Source organism: Ruditapes philippinarum, unplaced genomic scaffold (genome assembly GCF_026571515.1).
Source record: "Ruditapes philippinarum isolate M1 unplaced genomic scaffold, ASM2657151v2 ctg90_1_1_1_1, whole genome shotgun sequence".
Lineage (NCBI taxonomy): Eukaryota > Metazoa > Mollusca > Bivalvia > Venerida > Veneridae > Ruditapes > Ruditapes philippinarum.
In genome coordinates, this window is record NW_026864022.1 from 132,471 (window position 1) to 158,420 (window position 25,950).

General features: G+C 33.3%; 2 protein-coding genes across 2 annotated transcripts; one reads left to right on the forward strand and one right to left on the reverse strand.

Annotated features, from left to right (window-relative positions):
- The first annotated feature begins 1,150 nt into the window (after nt 1-1,150).
- On the forward strand, nt 1,151-24,525 carry LOC132724154 (NSFL1 cofactor p47-like). The gene is made up of 10 exons (XM_060708977.1): nt 1,151-1,305; nt 2,474-2,634; nt 3,063-3,152; nt 4,303-4,374; nt 5,019-5,166; nt 5,891-6,000; nt 6,807-6,944; nt 7,763-7,894; nt 17,547-17,606; nt 18,820-24,525. The coding sequence occupies exons 1-10, from the start codon at nt 1,198-1,200 to the stop codon at nt 18,950-18,952; spliced, it is 1,152 nt and encodes a 383-aa protein (XP_060564960.1). The 5' UTR covers nt 1,151-1,197; the 3' UTR covers nt 18,953-24,525.
- On the reverse strand, nt 8,738-11,369 carry LOC132724153 (uncharacterized). The gene has a single exon (XM_060708976.1). It carries the CDS (start codon nt 10,926-10,928, stop codon nt 8,829-8,831), a length of 2,100 nt encoding a protein of 699 aa, XP_060564959.1. The 5' UTR covers nt 10,929-11,369; the 3' UTR covers nt 8,738-8,828.
- Nucleotides 24,526-25,950: the final 1,425 nt, after the last annotated feature.

Sequence of the window (25,950 nt, forward strand, 5' to 3'; positions counted from 1 at the left end):
TACATGTATTTCATCAGAAAATTCAAGTCAACTTCGAATATGGTTTTGCTCCGATGATGTTTGACAGAATTAACCTTCTTGAACTTAGAATAAATCAGAAATGTTCAGTTTCTGCTCTAACTTTTGTAGGAATGTTTGTCCGAAGTTAATTGACATTGCATGTGCTGGTACATATATCTTACCAGAAGATACAAGTTCTAATTTGGTCATGGTCGGATGTTTTTTCGACAGTTATCCCCCTTGAAGATTAAAAAAAATAACTAATACAAAAATTTCTAATCATTATCTCGGCTACAGATATGTAATATGAAATTTGCAAAAGGTTAACATTGAATAGTTTATGGGTCTTGAACTTTGTAAGTAACATTGAATAGTTTAAGGGCCTTGAACTTGGAATGAAGCAAACAAAGTTGGAACTAAATATTTTTATATCATTTGAAATTTTGGCTGCATGCGGGGACATTCGTTACATTAGGACACATTTCTAGGTTATGAATGTTTTATGTAAGTGACCCGTAAGTATGTAGATGAAATGATATATGTACGCGGGCACGAGTTTTCCATGCTGTGACCCTTCGTGTAGAAAGTTGAGTAGATCATTCTATTTTGCCATTCTATTTCATATCCGATAAACACATCGTTATATAAAGAATAATTTTTTTTTTTTATAAAAGTTTTATGTAAGTGATCCGTAATGTTGTTGATGATTTTTTATCATGCACCTATATATATGAATCGCTTCAGCATATATGCAATTCAGATAGAATTTTGACCGCCGATTTCATTGTTTGGAGCCAGATCTCATAAATGTTTAGAAATGTTTAGAATCGCTTAATTTATATTCATTTTCATTCATTCTTGAAGCTATTATATATCTATGACATATATTTATTTTAAGAGACAACGCGATCATTCATCGGTTTTATAACAGTATTGTGTAGATGAAATGATATATGTATACGTGCACGGGTTTTGCATGTTGTGACCGTTCGTGTAGACAGTTAAGTAGATCATTCTATTTTGCATATCTATTTCATATCCGATGAACACATTCATATTCTCATAAGCCATTAAACAAAATTATGTAACAGAAAAGAGCGGTCGACAAGGATCTCCATGTAAAAAATAATTCGACGTATGAATATTTCAAACAGTTACGCACAATTTTAAAAATACGCCGGAGAACAAACAGCAAACATGGCTGACAAAGCAAAACAAGACATGATTGATAATTTTATCAAGATCACTGCTGTTGATCAAGATAGAGCGCGTTTTTATTTAGAATCATCTGCCTGGAATCTTGAAGTATGTACTGTATTAGTTTCATCGGTTAAGTTTAGTTAGAATTTTCACACACGATATTTTCTTATTTGTAGCTTGCTGCTAGTGGGTGGGGTAATGTATAATAAAAGTATACATATTTCGGATGTAAAAGTATCCGATTGTTATTTTAGCAGTTAGTTGATGGTTTGCAAAGCTCTTTCGTTGGTGATAGTAAAGTTACATAATGGATTGATATGAACAGTTTATGTGGAATAAGTTAATCTTTTATCATTTATTTCTAATACTACAGGAACAAACAATAAAAAAGGCAATAATTGATATCCACATGATATAGGAATAGGATAATGTGTAGCTTATGTGCCCTTGGCAATAGAAATGGAAAGCACTATATACTTTTTTTAGTATTAAAATGTCAATTTGTCCTTTCATTTCCAGGAAAACTTTTAAAAATTATGGGGCAACTTTTGAATTATGACACCTTTTTCTGGTAGACTTTATGTATCTGAAAAGTCATGATGGATAATAACTGAAAATGTACTATTGCATTATTTTTCAGAAATTCAATTGATCAATGAACCAACATTAATTAATTTGAGATAATATGTAATTAGGCAAAGCCTATAAACAGGGACGTCGGTAAAAAATCCTTTCATTTTTCCGTTTTAAAGGTGTCATTCGGTATTATATGTACCCACTTCCGTTTTCATTCGGAACACTCGACGATTATTATTAATCTGAAAAGTTGAGATTTGTTCTGTTATCGGAATACCCCGCCTATTATCATTGAGTTACATTGATAATGCAAAGAACAAGGTTTCTTAATGGTATACTTACTATTTGTATAATTTATGCATTGATCTGTCACTTGTAACCATGACTTTGTTACATGCCCCAGTTATTCACACACTGTTAATAACTTGAAGTTGGCAGTGACTTTTACTAGATCATCCCCTCAAGTCAAGGATTTCTAGTTATTTATGTCAAAGTCCAAGTAATATTGAAGAGATCAGGACCAAAGATTACATCTAACTAAACCAGTTCAAAGTTCATTTGTTGTATATTTGTCATATAAATAAATGCAAATTGAAATAGTTTTTAACACATTTTCTCCAGTTTAACTTTAATTGTTCTTGATTGTATACCAAAAACATCTTCAATGATTAACCCTTATTTGTTGTATGTATTACAGTTAGCCATGGGAAGTTTCTATGAAGGTGATCCAGATGATGATGATGATCTAGTTGGTGGTGTTGTCGGCTCAGCTATGCCTCAACAACCACCAGCCATGGCACCGCAGGAACCTGAGACTGGCAGTCGTAAATCCAAGACAACAGGAACCTCAAGCTCAAGGTTCTCGTACATTCCAATATTTTTATTATTACACAGTAGATGAAATGATTTAATTATGTGTTTGTCATAGATTTGTTGTTATTTCAAGAGAAGTTTGTTGAAGTTAATGAAGTTCAAAAAGAAAAGCCTTGTTTTATTTTGGCTTTTAAAAGTAAGGGCAAGTTTAACCTGAGTTTGTTATGTCATGACATATTGAAGATCACCTGGAGTGAATATTTCACCAAATTTTGCTTTATATCTTGAGTGAAAAACAAACAGCTTTGCTCAGATTCATATTTGTAAACAATACAAAAGAGGTTATATTCTTGCAAGTTCAGTTGATGCTCAATGTATGTAAGTAGAGCTTTTAAATTTCAATTTTAGAGCTTGATGCTATTTATAGAACATGTTGTATATAACAACTACAATGTATGTATAATGTAATCCAGGTTTGCTACAATAGGAAGTATGCAAGGTCAAGGTGAAGATTCAAGTGAGGAAGAAGGTCAAGCTTTCTATGCTGGTGGATCTGAGAGAAGGTACCATTAGAGCTGATTTGAGCTGCGCCATGACAAAACCAACATAATGGGTTTGCTACCAGCATGAATCCAGACCAGCCTGCACATCCATGCTGGTCTGATCAGGATCCATGCTGTTCGCTTACCAACTCTATTACAAGTAGAGAAACTGATAGCGAACAGCATGGATCCTGATCAGACTGCGCGGATGCTCAGGCTGGTCTGGATCCATGCTGGTCACAAACGCACCATGTTGGTTTTGTCGTGACACGGCTCATTTATAGGTCTTTATTTAACCTTCAACATTTCTTAACTGGACTTGTCTGTCCTTCAACCTTGGACAATACCATTCATCATTTTAGGGAAAATTTCAAAATACATGTATATACTGATTGAATAGCAAACACTGCAGACCATGATCAGATAGCAGGTAACTGCCAGCTGATCTTTGTGGTCAACAGATGCATTTATTGATCAGTTGCGACTAACAGAATAAAAAGGATTTGTTGAGAAGCTGGATGGCCAAATAATGACAATGTAAGCAAGACAGTTATCATGGCTGCAGGTTAAATGTTCCTCTCCCTCATCCCCCCTACTTCTTACCCAATTTCTTTTATTAATGTCAATTTGCCGGAAGATGTGGGTTTTAATCTCTGATCTTGTGCCTGTACTTCGATTTCGATTTAAACATGTATTACGGCTCATTAAATTTTATCGGTCTTTATTTAACCTTCAACATGCTAAATTTCTTAAATGGACTTGTCTATCCTTCAACCTTGGACAAAACCATTCCATCATTTTAGGGAAATTTTCAAAATATATACCAATTGAATAGCGAACAGTGCAGACAATGATCAGATTGCATTAAAGTTCCAGCTGATCTTGGTCTACACTGGATGCCCATTTCTTTCACTAAAATCAATTGGCAAAAAGTTATACGTTATTTTGTGAATTATGGGGATCCAAGGAGGGTTTCAACACAATTAATTGGTTGTTTGTTTGATAGACAGACAGACATCTTAACCACCTGGCAATTTAATCAATTGTCACAATAGTTTTGTGCATTGCTATTATGAAGAAAATAAGCTTTTTAAAGGTTCTTTTAATACATTAAAGGTCACACTTTTAATGATGAATTCTGGTAATGTTTTTTTTTATTGCAAACTTTCAGTGGACAGCAAGTTTTAGGACCTAAAAAGAAGAAGACAAATGTTGTGGAAGATCTTTTCAAGTCTGCCAGGGAGTATGAGCTTTGTTTACTTGTAGTGTTTGTAAATGATAACATTGATGTGCACAGTGCTAAACATAACCTATTTCTTTGTTTTTAATACAGATTATTTCATGGCATATTTTACACTGGCCACCTTATTATGAATGAGCCTCACTTTTCTTAAGTTTTTTTGTGCATTTTGGTACATGTATCTCCATAGCTACTGAAGGGAATGGGGTGAAACTTAACACACTTACTAGAAAGTATAATATGAGGCCACTGTATAATGCCAATAATTCTGACATGGCCCTTTTTGACCTTAGAAAATGCCACATAAAGCTCTTATATACTATCAAGCAATGGAAAAAGTAAAGCCCGCTGTCCTATTAACAGCTCTAATTTCTTTGGATGTGTTTTACGTCCAGTGCCCCTCCGTACATTATTTTAGGCACAAATGAGCACCTGAGTAGAACCACCAACATTCATTAAGCTAGCTGGATAGCCTCCTCACATGAAAGATTCCAATGTTCCTGGAGGGATTCAACCAACAGGAGTGAGGGGCAAGTGGTTTAAGGTCATTGACCATAGCCACTTGCTCCTGATGAATTTACTAACTAACAGTATTAGCACTGTGTTTTGATGTGAATACTTATTGTGGTATATTAAATTTTAACTAGACATGGTGCTGAGGAAGTGAACAGTGCTGAGCCACCAAGGCCGGGAGGCAGTAGGGCCTTTAAGGGCTCTGGTTACCGGCTCGGGGATGGTGAAGGACAGGATTCTGAAGAAATCTCTGGGGAACCAGTAGCAAAAAGTAGAAGACAGGTACCAGGTCATTTGACCAAATTAGGTTGTTGGCTGACTGGCAACACTTGTTAGTGTGTCTATTAAAGTATTTCTATGAGAATAAGAATTCAATCTGATCATAATTTTGATGTTTTCATCAAAATTTAGCATGAGGCCATTGAAAAAAGAAGAGTACAACTTGTAGAAGCTGTTTAGAAATAGATTGATGTTAAATAGGAAAACATGATTTTTTCATACTTATGGCTTTTCGATGTATCTACATTGCATTGATTTAGAAACACACTGGCTGTTAGATTTATATATCTAATACTTATATAAAATTAAAATTTCATTAAGATTCATACAAAGAGTTAACAGCACACAATCATATTTAAGACTGTGGACTATTTACTTTATTTAAAGTCAATGAAAATAAACAAAATTGGGGAAAAAAAAATGATATCAAGTGTAGTTCTTACCCTCAAAGTGTTTGAAGATATGAGCCGTGTCATGACAAAACCAACATAATGGTTTTGCGACCAGCATGGATCCAGACCAGCCTGCGCATCCGCGCAGTCTGATCAGGATCCATGCTGTTCGCTAACCAACCCTTTTACAAGTCAAGAAACTGATAGCGAACAGCATGGATCCTGATCAGACTGCGCGGATGCGCAGGCTGGTCTGGATCCATGCTGGTCGCAAAACCATTATGTTGGGTTTGTCGTGACACTGCTCAATTATGTATATTTATTTGTGTATATAGGTTGACTGTGTGTTAAAACTATGGAAGAACGGGTTCAGTGTAGATGACGGACCTCTAAGAGATTTTAAAGATCCAGCTAATAAAGAATTCCTAGCCTCCATATCAAAAGGGTATAATTATGTTGTTTGAATTTTGTAACTTAAAGATCTTGTATGTTTTGTGATTGATATTGTTATGGTGTGTATACCACACTTACAAAAAATTATATATGTATATAATTATGCAAATAAAACAATTTTCAAACATCGAAGAATATGTAAAATGTGTACTGCAAATATTTGTGCACATTATAATTAATCAATAAATTACATGCATTCATTTCTTATTTGACTTAGAATTTATATAAAATAAATTTCTAATTACCTCCCTTTATTTACATGAAATGTTAAATTGGGTAATATCTTTATATATAATGCTTATTGGAACTTACAATATTGACAAATCTTAATTTGAGCATCATATTTATGAAATAAAACCATAAAAAAATTATGTAACAGGGATTCTAGTTAAGATGATAAAAAAGTTTTGTTTTTTTTTCATTTTGAGTCTAGTGATGTTTAATGAATGTGGAAGCTTGTGTATTAGAGTCTTTGTTATAATTTTAATGTTTCTGATTCTCATTTACCTAATTTACTTTATTTATTTATTTATTTATTCTCTTTCTTTTTGAGATGTTCATTTGCCCTTTTGGTTATATAAATGTTATCTTGTTTGAGTTTATGTATTGTTTGTTTATTAAAGTGACTTGTAAGTGAATAAGAACCTCCTATTTCAGAGTTTTGCCTTTTATCTTTACTAGTTTTAGACATGACTTACAAGTAGAGTAGCACTGCTTCTCTAATTCGAAAGGTAAGACAAATTTTTATGATATTCTGATATTTAGACTGCTAAAATGGCATCTATATTCTATTTTTAGAGAAGTTCCACATGAGTTAATTCAAGAAGCGAGAGGTGGGGAAGTTAATTTAAATATGGAAGATCATCGAACAGAAGATTATGTGAAGCCAAAAGTTCCGACAAAAGCTTTTACAGGGGAAGGGAATGTTCTTGGAAGGTAAGTTTACTTTTAAAAAGCAAGTTAAGATTTGTGAATTAACCTATATACTAACTTTAAGATGAAATTGTAAAATTTTATGAATTCTTTTGGTTGAGGAAGATTTTCCATTAAATTGCAGCATAAGGAAATAATCTATGATCAGTATGAATTTTATTAAGCATGATGAATAACATATTTGTTATATTTGGCAACTGCCCATGTTCCCATTTTACTTTCTTCCATAGAGAATTTATTTTGCCATTTTGTATATGCTTGACCTATGGAAAATTTTTATTGAATTTTTAAGAAAATAGTTTAAATGTTTTAACGGTCTCTTAGAATAAAATTAAGTTTTCTTTACCTTTTTGACTTCATAGTTCATCATAAAATCCGTCTGCTTAGCTCAAAAGAACATTGGATTTTGTTATCTCGTGGTCAGTGGATTAATCATAGGTTTAAAGCAAAAATATCTCCTGTATAATTGATCTTGCACATTGTATCTTTTGGCCTTTTATGTCTCACCTCTGGTGCAAAAAATAATGTGGGATTCATTGTCGATCACTTGCGGAGAAATTGGTTATTACTGGTTTGTTATCCAGGAAAGCTGTTAAGGTAGACTGATCAACATTACAAGATATAACCAAAAATGTGTTAAAATTGTGGTAAAAATCAGACAAACGAACAAAATGTGTATCACAGGACAACAGGCATCTTCATTTTATCATTTACCTCTTCAAGTGTTTCTGTGAATGACTTGTATAAATGTATAGTTATTATTATATATATGTATATGTATAAATGTTGTATACCTCCTAATCACATGAGTTTATTTACAGTCCAGCTCCGACTGTGGTTAGTGCTTCATCTAAAAGTTCCAGTAAAGCTCCTAGTTCAAACCAGTCAACGTTGAAGGTAGATGAGTCAAAACCAGTCACCACGATACAAATACGTCTAGCCGATGGATCAAGGTAGGGTGTTTGAAAAAAACATTTTCATGTAGATAGATAGCCAACTAAAAATCGATATGCAAGGGAACTCTGTTATCAAGTTGTGGGGTAAAGTTATGTTGTGTCTTATTTCTATATTTATAAAATCTCAATAATATACGTGTAAATGATAGTGACGTTGATATATAGGTTGGCGTCATCTTGATTCCTGCCATCAAGACATTGTGAGTGTTCCCGCTTAAACATAGCGTATGTTCTCTCGACATAAGTGTTTAAAGTTGCTGACCTCTTATCATTTTGCTTGAGCAGTATGGATTCAAATCTACCAGAGGTTTTGGAAACTCTTTAACATTTTACCTCATATACACGGCTTTTGACGGCTTTTTGACCCCTCCCCCCCTTTTTTGAGGCCTCAAACAGTGAAAAAAATGCCCTATTCAGGCCCCAAACACTGTTTTTCGTTTGAGAAATGTTCTTAAAAATATTGATCACTTTTTCGGCGCTGCTCCCCATCTTAATGGTACATCAGGGGCTGCCAGAAAGGGGATATGCCCCCTTCTGTTTGGGGGTTTGAAGGGGGGTGCAGTAATTCCCCTCATCGCCAAGAAAATTCCATCTTAGGGTAACTAGTAACCAACGCTGAAAAGTCTTTTACTCTATCTCAATTCATTGAGAAGTTGCAGCACTTTGAAATCAGTTTTGATGGGGGAAAAAACAATGCAAAATAGTGATTTTTGGCCTGGTTGCACTGGTGCAAATCCTACAAAATCATATCACATATTAGTTGCTTATTCACTCTGATTATTTTACTTGAGACTAAAATGTAACAAAAAGAATGATGAAAGGCATATAATTTTTATATATTTTAGCATCAGAGTCAGTTTGATACACACAATCAGTATTATAATCATTGAAAACTTCAGTTATAACACTGTCACTGTATTTTGACCCCTTATTATTGTGCTGCCAATAAGCCAGAAAGGAGCTTACATATATGTATGATTGCTACATTGTTTCTTGCCCTATGTTGAAGAGAAAGCAGGTAATAATTTAATGCTTGTTGAGGTCTTTTATCTTGTTCCATGCATTGTCCTAAAATGTTTAGAGCTGTTTCTCTATGTTTAAGGTTTTCAACAGTTTCTATGGTTCTTATAAGTTTACTAAGTGCTTGTTGTTGATCTTGATGTCTTTGTAGATGACTGTAGATCTTGTATTGTAGGAAGTATAGAAAAGGTAGAGAATCAACTACAGCCCAGTCCATCCAATGGACCACATTTTCTTCTCTGTGTATCATGTCATCTTGTGGAGATCTGAACATTTCATATTGTAGTTCATGAGGAATACAGTTGATCTCTTTCTGTATAAATCTGACACAAAATGCTGTTATATGTTTGATACAGTCCTCACTTTGTTCACCACATACCCTCTTGAATTCTGCTGTTACTGCTGTTACTGCTGGTAGAGGCGTGTCCCAGCAGGCACAGATATGTAAAACAGGATAGGAGTAAAATTGCTGTTCAGTGCGTCTAAGAATTAGTTCAGCTTTCTCCATATCTCCTTTACTGTAGAACACAGAAGCCAATTTAAGTCTGCTAGATGAGATATCAGCTGATAGCCAAACCAATGCTTCAGGTGACACTTGATTATTTTCACCAATGCTGAATGATGCCAGGATAGATCCATATGTGGTAAAAACACAAGGTGCTAGAAACTTGAATGCAGCCTGTTCTAATCTGTTTCCATTAACATTGAAAGTATTTAGTTTACCTATACAATGCTTCATTGTTCTAACGTTTTTTGTGTGTAAATATTCTAAAACAAGCTTATGATGTCTGCTTACACAGTTTGCTGTGTTTAAATATTCATTGGTCATATAATTTTCATGTATCGCAAGAGAAGATTGATAATAATATGCTCCGTGCCGTACAATGTTCAGTTTTACTTGCAATCTCAAGCCAAGATCATCAATATCAATTCTTAGTAACATTTGTCTGTCATTCTGTAAAAAATCACTTATATTTTTTGAAAGTTCATGTTTTTTTTCAGCTGTAAATTGCCCTGCCATCAAATTATTTTCTCCGATAATAAAATGTGAACAACGGTCATTCTGCACACAGCTATATAATTCTAATAAGCAGTATGTTAAGCATATAAATAAATTGTTCTCTTTCCATATACTTGACTCTGTGTTTTCTATACAGTGTAATAGAACTGTTTTACACATGAAGCTTGATATGTTGATTTCCCCTTGAGGATTAAGGAAGGATTTAAGAATCATTTTCAATAATACATAGCACCTTATTTGTGTTATATTTAGATCGAACATAAGTTTTCTTTCTGCCAATGATGTAGATATTCTCCATTCAAGTTCAGGATATTCACTGACCTTACTTTCAGTTGGAACAACAAAACACCCAGTACTGGCTGCATATCTTCTCATGTCTTGTGTTGGCCATCTGCTAATACCTTGTCTCTCTAACCAACCAGATGCTGATTGAGGCCAGCCTTTACAAGGAAGAGCTTTCACATTGTCTGTATCACAAAATCCAGGCCCTGCATATATAGCATTTGATGGTCCATGATCTACAGCACCCGGAATGAAACCATTAAATGTTGTGTTTTTAAACAGTACTCTTCCACTTCTGTCTATTATATGGTTTTCATTAGGAATGACAGTAACAGGGAGAGGTACACAAGGTTGGAGCAATTGTAAGAAACAATAACCAGGGGTAGTGTTCTCATCCTGTATCATTAGGTAGTTTTTCTTGCCATGTTTCCACTCTGACCAGTCTTGCATTATATTGTAATCATGATCACAGACTAGAAAATCACAGTCTGAGCTAAGTCCTATAGTAGTTGTACCTTCAATCTGACTCCCTAGATGATATACAGTGATATTACTAACAGTTACCTTGCACTGGATTTTACCCATAGTCTCCCTCAGCATGTCTTGCCTTCTCCTTCTCATCACCAATCTTTCATTGACACCAATGTCATCTAAAACCTCTGATAACGCCAATGATAGGTTTTCTTTGAAGTCAGCTTCTTGAAACATTCTGTGATATGTTAGTACAAAGGAAAAATTGTTTCAGTCAGCAACCAAGTTTATTTTGTCACATACTGTACTTCTTCATGTTTATACTTAACTAACCTAGATGTCCTAGAACAGAACAGTACGGGATAGCCAGTACAGGATAGCCAGTTCTGAAATTTTACATAATTTTAGGTAGATATTAATGAATAAATTTAATTTTATAGATTTTTTTTCCTTTTATCTTACAGATTTTTTTTCCCTTTCATCTTATTGTTTCAATATTTTCCTATTTTTATTACATTAACATTTTGATGTCAGTGTATTAATAGATGAGGGGATGTGTGATTAACTAATTTCTTAATACTGAATGTTTAAGTTAGTCCTGGCAAATTATAACTGAATGTTTTTATCATGGTGAATTTTCTATCAGTCTATTTTGTGTCACAACTTTTCCAGTTCAATTTATTAAAAAATTTCTTATTTCCATTTTTGTTTGTAAAAAAAACAAGCAAAACAAAACAAAACAAAAAATTATTAAAAATAAATAAATAACATATTAATATTTTATCAATAGTAAATTGAACTAGTCCTTTAAAATAGTGAAAGATTCTTGATTTCCAGAGTTACATTACATTTAAAATATAAAAAAAAATTTAATACATAGTTTTAAATTTGATTATATTTTGTGTAAAAATTACATTATATTAAATAAAAATTGTAACTTAAAGCAGAAGCTAAGAAAAGGATACTCGAATTAAATATAATCATACTGGCATTAAACTCTTACATAATTAAATTTTCAATGAAATACTTTGTTAAAATATTATGTGTACAAAAAAAAAATCATAAACTTAAACTTTTGAAAAGTTTGAATTTTGTAACTATGTCGCGAAAAAATGAAAAAAATTTATATTTATATGTAATATCTGTTTCCCGCAAACCATGAAAAAAGAAGTTTTGGCTACTTTTTTACTTTCCTGTGATCAAATTGAAGAAAGGAAAATAACTCAATTGTTTTTTCATCCCTCCCATAATCTCATTTAATATTATTTAAAGAATATTGCATGTACAATTATCTCAAAGATAAATAACTGTATTTTCATCAGAAAACTTAAAGGTATATAAAACCATGTTTAACAGACACACCCAATCAAGATTTTAACATTATTGAAAACACAGAAAGTTTAGAAAGAATTGCATAATTATTATCTAAATAACTGACAAGAGTTTTCATCATGCTAACTTGATATAAATATCGTACAATGTATTATGGTTTATAAATTTGAAAAAAAGAAAAGAAAAAAGATAATGACTATTTTTTTGTAATAAAACTAAAAAAAAACAACAGTATTTTCATGAGAAAACATACTTATCACCCTTGTGGCTGAGGGGTTGCCTGTAAGGGTTGAGGCATCAGAATTGCAGCCATCCCTGTGTTATCATTATAAAAAGGCGACTAAATGGGTTTAAATTATTGGAGTCTTTCTTTGCTCCAGCAGGTGAGATGGCTTTGACCCCTGGTGTTGCTCATCCAGGGATATCCAAATTCATCTTTCCTGTTTCAGAACCTACAATGACCTTACTTTAAGTTGGTGCCCTGTAAAACCAAATCAAACAAAAACAACAACAAAAAATAAAAAACTATCTAGGTATACCTAATAATTATATGGCAATAGATCTTCTGATAGAATTTTGTCCTATATGTTATAAGACCCCTACTGGTTTAACTGGAGGGGACTTTAGGTTTAACCCTCTGTCTGTCTGTCTGTCTGTGTACAAACATGTAGATACTTAGAGGGCTATGGGATAGGTAAATTTCCTTTGATGCTTTCATTCAGTAAGCTCTTATTTGGCTACTATTTCTCTTACCTGGCTAAAATAACAATAGAGAGAACAAAAGAGTAGCCACTTATATAACAGACTTTGAGCACGTCCATCCATCCATCCACAAAATAGATCCCTTGATAACACAAAAAGAACTGAAAATATTTTTGTGAAACTTGAAATATGGGTAGATATGGCAGTCTGAAGATTATGCATGTATTTTTTTCTTCCTATGTTGAAACATTTGGTTGTTATGGTAACAAATAGTTTTAAAATATTGCAAATATATAACACAAAAACTGGATCCCAGGATAACAAAAAGAACTGAAAACATTTTTATGAAACTTGAAATATGGATAGATGGCAGTCTGGAGATATTGCACATCAATGTTGAAAAATTTGGTTGCTATGGCAACAAATTGACTTAAAATATGGCAAATATAACTATACATGTATTTGTGATAAATTAAAAAAATACTGAGAATATTTTTTTAAAAACTTGAAATATGGATAGATATGGAGATTATGCAAAACAAGGTCCACAACTCTTAACACTAAGATTATTAGATTTACCTCCCCTTCTCTTAGAAAAAAAATGTTGTTTTTGTATGACTTCTTTATTTCTTTATGTATCTACTTCAAACTTTAAATATATTTTTATCATCACCAAAATCATATGTGGCAATAGGTTCATATTTCTATTAGAATTATCGTCCTTTAACTCAGGAAATTTTATGGAAAAAAAATGTAGTTTTTTATAAATTATTATTTTTTCCTCATTTCTAACAGGATTTACTTCAAACTTTAAAAATCCCAGATCATAATAATATGACAAGGTTTATAAATCTATTGTCCACATTTCCAGAATAATCTTCCCTGTTCAATTTGATTTTCCCTCTTTTATTCAATTACTCTTATTTCTTCATGGATTTACTTTAGAATTCAAATATATGTTCATTATTAACACTTACATCATATGTGATTAGATTTATAAGTCAAGCACCTGGGTTTATGATTATTGAGCCCCAACTATAGGGATGGGGGATTTATGATTATTTAGCCCCCCCCCCCCACTATAGGTGTGGGGGGCATTTAGATTTACCCTTGTTCATCCATCCCTCAGTCTGTTCTCTTTTTGTGTCCCTTGAAGCTCAAAATGTATTTGACATAGGGTCATGAAACTTTACAAGAATGTTGATCAGCATGTGCTTAAGCACCTGGTGTTTGGCTTGTGGATTTATCGAGTATTTCAAGAGTAATTACCCTTTGATGTATGTTGCACAGCATGTGAAGCTGTGCACCTGGTGAATTTATTCTGTTTTGTCTGAGTTGTTACCCTTGACATTTAAATTGACCCTTGTCCGTCCATCCCTTAGTTCATTCTCTTTTTATAAAAGAATTTCGGGCATATTATGTTATACCCCCTGGCGTCCATCCGTCTGTCCGTCCATCTGTCCATTAGCAATTTGGTTTCCGGAGCATAACTTAAGTTCCATTTGGCCCACAGTATTCAAACTTCATAGGATGATAACCCGTATTGGGTAGAAGACCCCTATTGATTTTGGGGTCACAAGGTCAAAGGTCAAGGTCACCATTACTTTAAAACTGAAAATGGTTTACGGAGCATAACTTAAGTTCCATTTGGCCCACAGTCTTCAAACTTCATAGGATGATTGTCCATATTGGGAAGAAGACCCCTTTTGATTTTGGGCTCACAAGGTCAAAGGTCAAGGTCACTATTACCTTAAAACTGAAAATGGTTTCAGGAGCATAACTAAAGTTCCATTTGGCCCACAGTCTTCAAACTTTATAGGATGATTGTCCATACTGGGTAGAAGACCCCTATTGATTTTAGGGTCACAAGGTTTACATAAAAATAAACAGAAAATGAATCGGAATCTATCCCCTAAATGATACAAAAAATACCGACAAAAAATATCCACGAAGAAAAAAGTGAGGCTGTTAATGGCATGTACATGTAAAGCAATGCGGCGCATGGTATAACTTTGAAAGTGACGTTAAGGAAGTCACAAGCGTATGGTCTTTAATGGAGCAGCTTTTTACTCATTCAGACAAAGGCCAGTACATGATACACATGTTGTTGATGCGGCAGATATATCTCTGTACAAGTTGGCATCATATTGTATTGTAATATAATGGATGATGATAAAGATCTCCTGTAATAACGCATACTTCTGTTCTTTCCTTTTATAACTTGATTGCTGGAAAAATCGCACATGCAATAAACTATATCTACAAATAATGTAATATTTGCAGAATTATGCCCCTTTGAAACTTAAAAATTTTGGTTACAGGTTAAAGGTCTTAAGGACTATCAAAGATATTTATTTTAAACTTTCCATATTTACTTAAGGTCATAATTGAAGGTCACATCTCATTTTGACTGAATTATGCTCCCTTTTGTACTAAAAAAAATCTCCTTTTCTTGGTTAAGTTTAACATGCAAGTTTTGCATATCTCTGAAACTATTAAAGATACAAACTTGAAACTTCATATGTATATTTGTGGTCATAAATGATGATCACTGAACAGAACTAATATCTGTGTCATGTATTTAGGCTGATTTAACTCCCCTTTTTAGCTCACCTGTCACAAAGTGACAGGGTGAGCTTTTGTGATCGCTTTTCGTCCATCGTCCGTCTGTCCTCCGTCCGTAAACTTTTACTTTAAATGACATCTCCTCATAAACCACTAAGCCAATTTCATCCAAACTTCACAGGAATGTTCCTTTGATGGTCACCTTTGAAAATTGTTCAAAGAATTTAATTCCATGCAGAACTCTGGTTGTCATGGCAACCAAAAGAAAAAACTTTAAATATCTTCTTCTAAAAAACCCAAAGAGCTAGAGCTTAGATATTTGGCATGAAACATCTTCTAGTGAGTGTCTACCAAGTTTTTTCAAATAAAAGCCCTCGGGTCAAAATTGGCCCCACCCAGGGGGTCATTGATTTTCCCTATATGCATATAGTAAAAACTTAAAAAATCTCCTTTTAAAAAACCCAAAGAGCTAGAGCTAAGATATTTAGCATGAAACATCCTCTAATGGGTGTCTACCAAGTTTGTTCAAATAAAAGCCCTGGGGTCAAAATTGGCCCCGCCCCAGGGGTCATTGATTCTCCCTATATGCATATAGTAAAAACTTAAAAAATCTTCTTTTAAAGAACCCAAAGAGCTAGAGCTAAGATATTTAGCATGAAACATCCTCTAATGGGTGTCTACCAAGTTTGTTAAAATAAAAGCCTTGGGGTCAAAAATGGCCCCGCCCCAGGCGGTCATTGATTTTCCCTATATGCATATAGTAAAAACTCAAAAAATCTTCTTTTAAAGAACCCAAAGAGCTAGAGCTAATATATTTAGCATGAAACATGTTCTAGTGAGTGTCTATCAAGTTTGTTTTTATAAAAGCCCTGGGGTCAAAATTGGCCCCGCCCCGGGGGTCATTCATTTTCCTTATATGTGTATAACAAAAACTTTAAAAAATCTTCTTTGAAAAAACTCAAATAGCTAGAGTTTAGATATTAAACACGAAGCATCTTCTAGTGAGTGTCTACAAAGTTTGATCAAATAAAAGCCCTGGGATCAAAATTGGCCCCGCCCCGGGGGACATTGATTTTTCTTATATGTGTATAGCAAAAACTTATAAAATCTTCTTTGAAAAACCCGAATAGCTAGAGTTTAGATATTAAGCATGCAACATTTTCTAGTAAGTTTCTACAAAGATTGTTCAAATAAAAGCCCTTGGGTCAAAACTGGCCCTGCCCCAGGTGTGTCATTGTTTTTAACTATATGTGTACAGAAAAAAACTTGACCAGCTGGACCTTAGATGTTTAGCATGAAACATCTTCTAATGGGTGTCTACCAAGTTTGTTCAAATAAAAGCCCTGGGGTTTAAACTGGCCCCGCTCCAGCGGCCTATATACAGGTGAGCCACTTCAGGGCCATCATGGCCCTCTTGTTTACTTAGTCTCTTGGTTAATGTTTACATGTAAGTTTTACATATCTCAATAACTATCAGAGATTATGATTTGAAACCTCACATATGCATGAAAGGTCATAATTGTATGTCACTGACCAAGTTCAATAACTGTATCTTGCATTTAGACTGATTTATCTCCCCTTTTCTACTTAGTCTCTTGGTTAATGTTTACATGCAAGTTTTACATATCTCAATAACTATTTAAAAATATTAATTTAAAACTTCAAATATGCATTTAGGGTCATAATTATAGGTCACTGACCAAGATCCATAATTCTATCTTGCATTTAGGCTGGTTTTTCTCCCCTTTTTCAACTTAGAAATTCATGGTAAAGATTTTGCTTGTAAGCTGTTATCTCCATAACTACTGAAGGGTTTGTGCCTTTTTGGGGACAATTTTATGTATTCATAATAATAAAGCAGTGATTTACTTGATAAAACATCTTAATAACAAGCCTTTATACCTTTTCGGACAATTTTATGTATTCATAGACAAGCATTATTATACTCAATAAAACACCCTTGTGACAAATTTTTCGAATAGTCGAGTCTTACTGTCCTCCGACAGTTCTTATTCACAATATGCTTATGGGGTAAAAGGTTATAGGACACCAAAAAATAAAACACTTATGAAAAATTAAGATACAAGCATTTCTGAGGCATAATGAACCTTTAATAGTTGATTGGTGCCCAACAAAAAGAAATATTGATTTTTCTTGATCATCTCTCATATTCATTTGACTTAAAACCTAACGTAAATTGATGAGATATACAATAAATAGAATTGGAAAAAAATATGATTTTGATTTTTATTGCAGATTGGTATCGAAGTTCAATCACTCACATACAGTCAGAGATATACGGCAACATATCACCTCGTATCCTTTTATCATTATTATAAACTTCTTTACAACATGGGTGAAAGTTTTCAGGATTATTCCTGAAGTTCAGGATTCTCAGTCTCCTAAAAGCCTTCTATTTCCTATGTAAAACTATAGAAAAACTGCTAAATTCAGGATTTTCAGGATTTTTAAAATTTCCAACTTTCACCCATTGTAATACAATAATATTTTACTCCAAATGTTCATATTTACATATCTAGTTATACCTATGTGAAAAATTACTGTTATCTTCATCTGCCCACTTAGCTCAGTAGGGAGAGTATCGGATTAGTAATCGCTGGGTTGCTGCCTTGCTGGATTGAGCCATGGGCAAGAGGAAATTACTGGTTCTCTGTTACATTTGAGCCGCGTCACGACAAAACCAGCGTAATGCGTACGCGCAGTCTGATCAGGATCCATGCTGTTCACTGTCAGTTTCTCTACTTGTAATAAGGTTTGTAAGCGAACAGCATGGATCCTGATCAGACTGCGCAGATGCGCAGGCTGGTCTGGATCCATGCTGGTCGTAAACGCACTATGTTTGTTTTGTCGTGACGCGGCTCATTTGATCTTGGACATAATCACATTTTAATCACAAAGTTATTTGTCTATCACCACTGATTTAGAAATCAAGTGGGATTTATAACATTAATTTAAATGATTTTACTTTTAAATTCAATAATAAAAAATGGGATATTAAAATTTGGTGGGACAGACTATAGTAGTCAGTCAACTGAGATGAAATTGGTAATTACTGGTTAGTTATCCAGGAATGCCAGTTAGGTGGATCACTACAGAGATATTTCAAATTGGTATTGGTATAAAAACAAGAAAAACAAACATATTAGTTATATTGTAATACTTTGTTTGTTTGTTTCATTTCAAGCCTTTTCCCAACAGTATTTCAGTCATATAGGCGGGTAGTTTCCTAACCATCGTTCCTGGAGAGTTACACCAGTACTAGACAACCTTCCTCCGCTATATTGTAATACATGATATGTGAAAAAAAATCATGCAAAAATGAGATTCATCAAAAGCAAAAAAAATAAAAATGAATATGTGAAAATTGTAGTTTTGATTTATTTGTAGTTTTTTTTAACAGACAAGGGCATCGTGTCTCCGGTTTTCCGAGCAAGGGCCAGGTCGGGGATCAAGCACTCTATGGAATGGTCTGAGTAGAGACAATTAAAAACCTTAACTTCATTCCTAGATCCCGTCCACAGTATGAAGGTGCGAACTTCATACTACAAACAACGTTTCCAAACCGTGAGCTTACCAATACTTCAGAGACTATAGAACAAGCTAAACTCCAGAATGCCGTCGTAGTACAGAGGTTAACGTGAGGCACTTGTAGAATGTTGTGTTCAAGATATTACGCTGTTAGTTCTATCTTTTCTACCTGAATAATCACACTTTCATGAAGGAGTAATAAAATAAAACAAACACACCAGTTATTCTGTATGCAAAATTGAAATCAGTACCTTACGTGTATAGAAATTGACAGTATTTACAGATTTTACTCAATAAATGCATTGATATTGCTGAAAGAAGTACAATTTATATTTATTAAAAATAATTTAGGATATAGATGTTACGTTTTGAGTACAATGTCTTATAATTTTGATTCAGTTCAGTTATTTTGCAAAGTGATTGTATTTAGGTTGCATGCCTACTGGTCTGGGACCATCAATCGGACACTTCTTGAACATTGTTCCCGACAAATTTCATAATTTCAAACCTAGAGACCTGAAAATTTGAGACAGTACAGCTAAGTTCTTCTCCTAACTAACAAAATAGTTTGTTTATTTCTGTTAATTTTGACAATGACATCTGAGGCTCGTCAAGGAGGGTATCAAAATTACCTAAATTGTCTACACTTCAGTACCATGTGTCCGGACAGATATGTACATGTGATGATTTAATTCAGATAAAATGTTTGGGTGTTTTAATTTTTTATTTTTAATATGAAATACAATATTTCAGCAGCAAATGCTGAAGTTTTGGATATTAAATTGTTTACTCTGTAAATGATTATAGCTGGCATATGAGGTCAAGTATTGCACTCTTGATGCCCAAGTTTCCAACGTCAACATTCTTGAAATAGAAATTAAAATATTACCGTTTACAGAAATTAATGAATTTAATTAATTATAGAAGAAACATGTATGTTGATAAAAAAGTGACTGAAATATTGAATACCACTGAACAAAGAAAAACACTAAATAAAGCATTTTCTGGGCCGTCCGGGTTTGGTGGTTGTCCAGTTTTGGTGGTCCTCGACCAGTACAGATTTGTTTAATATTGTATTGACAACTTTAAAAGGGTTTGAATAAGTCTAACATGAAGTCTAATGTATAAATAATGTGATTAACCCAACAAGTGAATTGTCAAAATATGCAAATATTTCTCTTGCTTTGTTAATTAGTTGAAATTTTGATGATGAAGAAAATAGTAAATTCTGTTATATTTTGCATAATATATGAAAAAAAGTTACACCTGGATTGTTAATATTTATGCATTTTTAGCTTGACTATTTGAAGTATAGGGAGAGTTATTGTACTCAACCTGGCGTCAGTGCTGGTTTTGGCATCACCCCTTTGGTAATGTTTTTGCATGCATGTTGGTATCTCAGAAACTTAACTAAAGGAATGTAACTTCACATGCTTCTTTCAGAGCATAATTCTAACATGGATTTTGACTGGACCACGGTCCTGTTTTGAAAATTCTAAATAATCCATGCTGTTGTTTTAGTATTTAACAAACTGAGAATATAGTCAAGCAAGCTCTCTTTTGTTGGAGATTTATGTCATTCATATGGAAGCTTGTCACTTTAATAAGGAACTTATTGGAAATATGTTAATTTAATTTATAATTAAGAATTCTATTCATTATCTATTGAGCTGGGGATATGATCAAAATGCTATGTTTGAATATTTCAGTCTATGCAGGAGCTTAAATTATTCAGAGAATCATTATTTTTATTATTTCAGTCACATAGATCTTTAGAAATTACACTGACATGCCATTAATATTGTATTGGCATTAGTGTGAAAACATTCCTTCATTTGAGTCAAACAGATTTTTGTGGAAATAAAAATTATATGATATGTATACTACATACCACTTTTCTTTAAATTATTTCATACTGCTAAGGTACTTCATTTATTGTTCACGTTTATTGAAAGATTTGTTTTAGTTTTTGTCTTTCATATTGAAAGAAAACACCAGGTTTTAAGTCTAATATGAAAATTATTTATATGCACAAGGTTGCTGATTCTGTTTTTTGCAAAAGATGTTGATAATAATTTAAATTTTACACACAGCTATCTTAGAAAAATTGAAATCAGTGATTTTTCACCTTTCTCAGAGGCTTATAAAAGCCCTCTTCCCAATTGAAATGTTTCTTTAAAGTCATGCAGTTTCTCCCAAAAATCTGAACTTACACCAGCTTTATTATTTCCCAAAAAAGCAATTTTAGCAAAACTTAGTCAGGCTAATGCCTCGTCCCAATTGAATTAGAAAAAAAAACTGAAAAAAATTCCTCAAATATTTTTTAATATTCTTCTCAATTATAGAATCTTGTCACCTTAGTGCAATAACTGGTTAACTTCTCTTGAATTTAGAAGGATTTAACCCGTTACTGCACTAATGTGACAATTATAATTATGTTCAAAGGCCTAGTTTCCTTTAGTACATATTATATAGGATAGGGCCAATATGTATAGATCTGAAATATCTAGAATAAAATCAACCAAGATATCCCAAAATAAATTCATAGTCTATTGTATATATCAAAATGCACAAGTGCTTTTCTGTATTTACACAGTTTGTCTGGTGTGTTATAGTAGTTGGATTAAGTAACCTTGCAACTCCTGAAAATATTTCAAAGGCTTGTTACACATTCTGCTAGGCTTACATATAACTTTAATCTTTAAATGAGCCGTGTCACGACAAAACCAACATAATGGGTTTGCGACCAGCATGGATCCAGACCAGCCTGCGCATCCGCGCAGTATGATCAGGATCCATGCTGTTCCCTATCAGTTTCTTTACTTGTTATAGGGTCTGTAAGCAAACAGCATGAATCCTGATCAGACTGCGCGGACGCGCAGGCTGGTCTGGATCCATGCTGGTTGCAAACATTATGTTGGTTTTGTCGTGACACGGCTCAAATGCTCATTATGCCTCCGAAATGAATAAAATTTTACTTTTTTTTAAGAAATGGCTAACATGAATTTTTTAACATTTAAATAATGGTTTTAAAGACTCTGAGATGCTTGTTACTTGAAGAAAGTAGTGATAAACAAGAATTTATTTGTCATAAAACTAGCAAAATGTAAACAATGTACTATTTTGACCTTCTATACAAAATACTAAATCTTTTTAACTGTACTAATTGCCAAGAAGCAACAGAAAGAAAAATGTTCAGGTAATTGACTAATGAGTAACTTTTGGTTTTGGAAATTATAAAAGTACACCAAGAATAAAAAGTGTTTGAAAATTAAGATTAAAAGCATTTCTTGGGCATAATGGGCCTTTAATCATAAATACAGTGTATGTAGTATTAACATAGGGTCTACACTATCATTGGTGTTTATTTTGTTTTTATTTTGTATGACATAAGAGCATTAGACTATACATTACTGTTTTTTGGGGGTTTTTAATTTTATAACCTGGGTTCTGCATCAAGATGGGTAAGCATGACATAATGTGACTGTGATTTAAATAATTTGTTTAGCTCAAGTCTGTACTATTGACATAACTCTTCATTTGAAACAATGATTTTCAGAGATATAAATTATGCATATTTGTTTTTGGGTGAAAAAAGTCATTAAAATTGTGTGTTGAAGGTTCACTTATTTTTTAAAAAAATGTACACATTATGTATAGATGCTTTTCATATAGCATTTTCAACCCTCCTTGGCTGCCATTTTGAGGGTCATTTCCATATCGCATACCATATCTTCATGAAAACTGGTAAAAATCTTTTACATATTGGTACTGTAATAATATTTTGCTGCATATGTAAAAATAATGATTTGATAATTCACTTAAATCAGCTGTTTATATTTATTATTAGTCCCCTACCGGTTTAACCGGAGGGGACTTTAGGTTTACCCTCCGTCCGTCTGTCTGTCCGTCTGTCTGTCAGTCCGTCCGTCCACAAAACTGGATCCCGCGATAACGCAAAAAGTACTGAAAATGTTTTTATGAAACTTGATATATGGATAGATGGCAGTATGGAGATTATGCATGTCTTTTTTTTTTCTTCCTATGTTGAAAATTCTAGTTGCTATGGCAACAAATAGTCTGAAAATATGGCAGATTTAACACATAAACTGGATCCAGTGATAACTCAAAAAGTACTGAAAATATTCTTATGAAACTTGAAATATGGGTAGATGGCTATGGCAACAAATAGCCTGAATTTCAAGATTTCTGATTTAAATTTTTCAGCTTTTTCACTATATGTTCTTTATTTCTTAAGGTGTTTACTTCAAACTTTAAATATAAGTTTCTGGTCATCAACCACATCATATGTGACAAGGTTTATAACTCTAGCACAAAAAATATCAGTATTACCTCCCTTGAACTTAGATTTTTTAGGGGAAAAAATGTTGTCTTTTTTAAATAACTTCTTTATTTCCTAATGTATCTACTTCAAACTTCATATATATGTTTCTTATTATCACTCGACATTTTTGAGAAGGTTAAATACTCTAGCAAGACTATTTCCAGAATTATGTCCCCCTTGAACTTAGATTTTTTTCGAGAAACTGGTATTTTCACTCCAACTTCTTCATTCCTTATAGGATTTACTTTAAAATCCCACATCGTAATAATATGACAAGGTTGTATAAACATAATTTCCTTACTAAGCATGGAAACTTAACACATTACTGTGATATAGACAAACTTATTTTATTATGTTTTGTGGTTGATATTTTCAAATACAGACTTCATCCTCAAATTCATTATAAATGGCAATACACAGGAGTGTATGACAATTAAAGAACTTTTTGAGGGACCGGTAGGGGACTACTGTATTGCCCGCAATACTATCAAATGCTTGTTTTTCATATTTTGTCAATTATATGATATAAGAAATACTGACCCCCAAAATGGCTGCCACTTTTGGCAAGGGAGGTAAATATTGTAAAAATTGGGAACTATCTAGACCCTTTAACTGCTGGAGCTGACAGTGATATAGCCTTTGCCACCAGTATAGAGCCAGGCCAGCCTGTATTATGTATAGAGCCAGGCCAGCCTGTATATGATTGTCTGTGTAGTGTAGCCTGATAAGGCTTTATACTGTTTGGTAGGTCAATTTTAGTGTGCATTTTGATATTGAAATCCCTTACACTTCACTAAAACTTGGCACTGTTCCAAATTCAAAGCCGGGCTAGTTCATTACACAAATTCAGCGGGATTAAGGTTAAAGAAATATTATAAAAATAATAATTGAGCCGGGTCACGATAAAACCAACATAGTGCCAGCCTGTGCATCCGCGCAGTCTGATCAGGATTCATGCTGTTTTCGCTGTCAGTTTCTCTACTTGTAATAGAGTTGGTAAGCGAACAGCATGGATCCTGATCAGACTGCGCAGATGTGCAGGCTGGTCTGGATCCATGCTGGTCACAAACGCACTATGTTGGTTTTATGTTTATGTACTTTAAGAACCAAACAAACTATACTTGGTGTTATACAGGGTTCATTGTGATATTTTTAATATGAGGAATTATAAGAACAAAAATTGAGACTGTGTGTTTTGTGCATTTTAACAAGTGCTACTTTTCAATATGAATAAATATCATCTGAATGTGCTAACAATGAATATTATATGTAAATTGCATTGTTACAATGTACAATGTTATTTATTGATTTTTTTTTTCAATATTAAAACTATTGAAAGCATTTAGTGTTGTTCTCTCTTAAATATTTATGCTTCATTTAGCCTGCTAGCTGCAAGCAGTGAGGTTTTCTTTTTCAATTTTTAAAACAACCTGTGGCTTTCTGAAGGAGAAGATACTGCACAAATAATAAGAAAAAGAGAAAAACCGTACATAAAATTCCAACATCAACTAGCTGGAATGTTAGCTACTATTAAGACAATGTTCTGATGAAGAATGTGCACAGTGCTTTTCAGGGGAATAAATAGCATTTTTAGAAGGAAATATACCTATTGTGAGCAAGGAGAAACAGCCTCTATTCGGCTGTAAAAAAATAGATGAAAAAATCCTTGGCAAGTGAATATACCCATGTCACTAGTGCAGACCAATCATTGTATGCGCTGTTCGCTATACAGTCAGTACAAATTTTGAAAATTTTCCAAACAAATGATGACTGGTTTTGTCCAATTGAGAAAAATTGACCATTTCATATTTTTGGCTTTGTAAAATTAAGATAAGATAAAAGTTACTTGCTATACATGTATTATAAATGTATACATTTAAGAAGGTACTGGTAATTGAACCAATTTTTATGTCTTTCATATGTTAAAGAATAAGTAGCAAAAATTATAAGAATATTCATTTGAGAAGCACAGATCTGCAAATTTTTAGGAAATCGAATACATGTACGTAAAAAGTTGGTATACGGTAAAGAGCATTTGCTTCTGCTTCATTCGCTCTTAAGAATTAATGCACATATAATTATTTCTTACATACGTGTATTTTGGAAAAAAAATCTGGAAACAAAGTGATCCCTCGGAAGCATTAATCACAACAAAATTACAAGAGAATTGCAGACTCGGTTTGATTGAGTCTGTACATGAGGGATAATGAATAAGTGCAACATCCCTCACGCCCCCTAGCACCGGCTTGAACGGTACTCCAAGAGCAGTCGTGGAAGTACCCTTTTTCAAAATTAAAAAAAAATCTTTGCAGCAGATATAGATAGCTTTATACACTTTATTAAAAGTCCCTAGCATATGTAATTTATAAATCTAACACGACTGCAATATTCCGTATTGAACATAGAGAAAGTGTGTTAAAGTTATATGTTAGACATTGTAACGTAACCATTGAAAATGCAACGCGCTTAAAATAAATATTTGTGGATATGTTAGAATCGAAACAATATATACCAATCATAACTGTTTGTCGCCTCGCATCCGAACTAAGCTATATAATCACTGTTGGGGGAATATATCATTATTAGAGGCCGATATTTTTTCAATCTGTGTGATGCTGGTCTCCAAAGAAACTTGAGAGTAAGTCAATCATTAAACAATATCATAATTCAGTTTATTAACTGATATACAAGAACCTGTTGTGTGTCTTCCAAATTTTTCAAAAGCCCCATGGCAGGTTAGATGACGGTGAAATACCCATTAGATAT

Excerpts from the sequence above, each read along its gene's own strand:
- LOC132724154 (XM_060708977.1), top strand. The coding sequence starts at position 1,198 with ATGGCTGACAAAGCAAAACAAGACATGATTGATAATTTTATCAAGATC. Across the intron at positions 2,635-3,062 it reads ACAGGAACCTCAAGCTCAAG|GTTTGCTACAATAGGAAGTA; the intron begins GTTCTCGTACAT and ends AATGTAATCCAG. Across the intron at positions 17,607-18,819 it reads ATACGGCAACATATCACCTC|ATCCCGTCCACAGTATGAAG; the intron begins GTATCCTTTTAT and ends CTTCATTCCTAG.
- LOC132724153 (XM_060708976.1), bottom strand. The coding sequence starts at position 10,928 with ATGTTTCAAGAAGCTGACTTCAAAGAAAACCTATCATTGGCGTTATCA.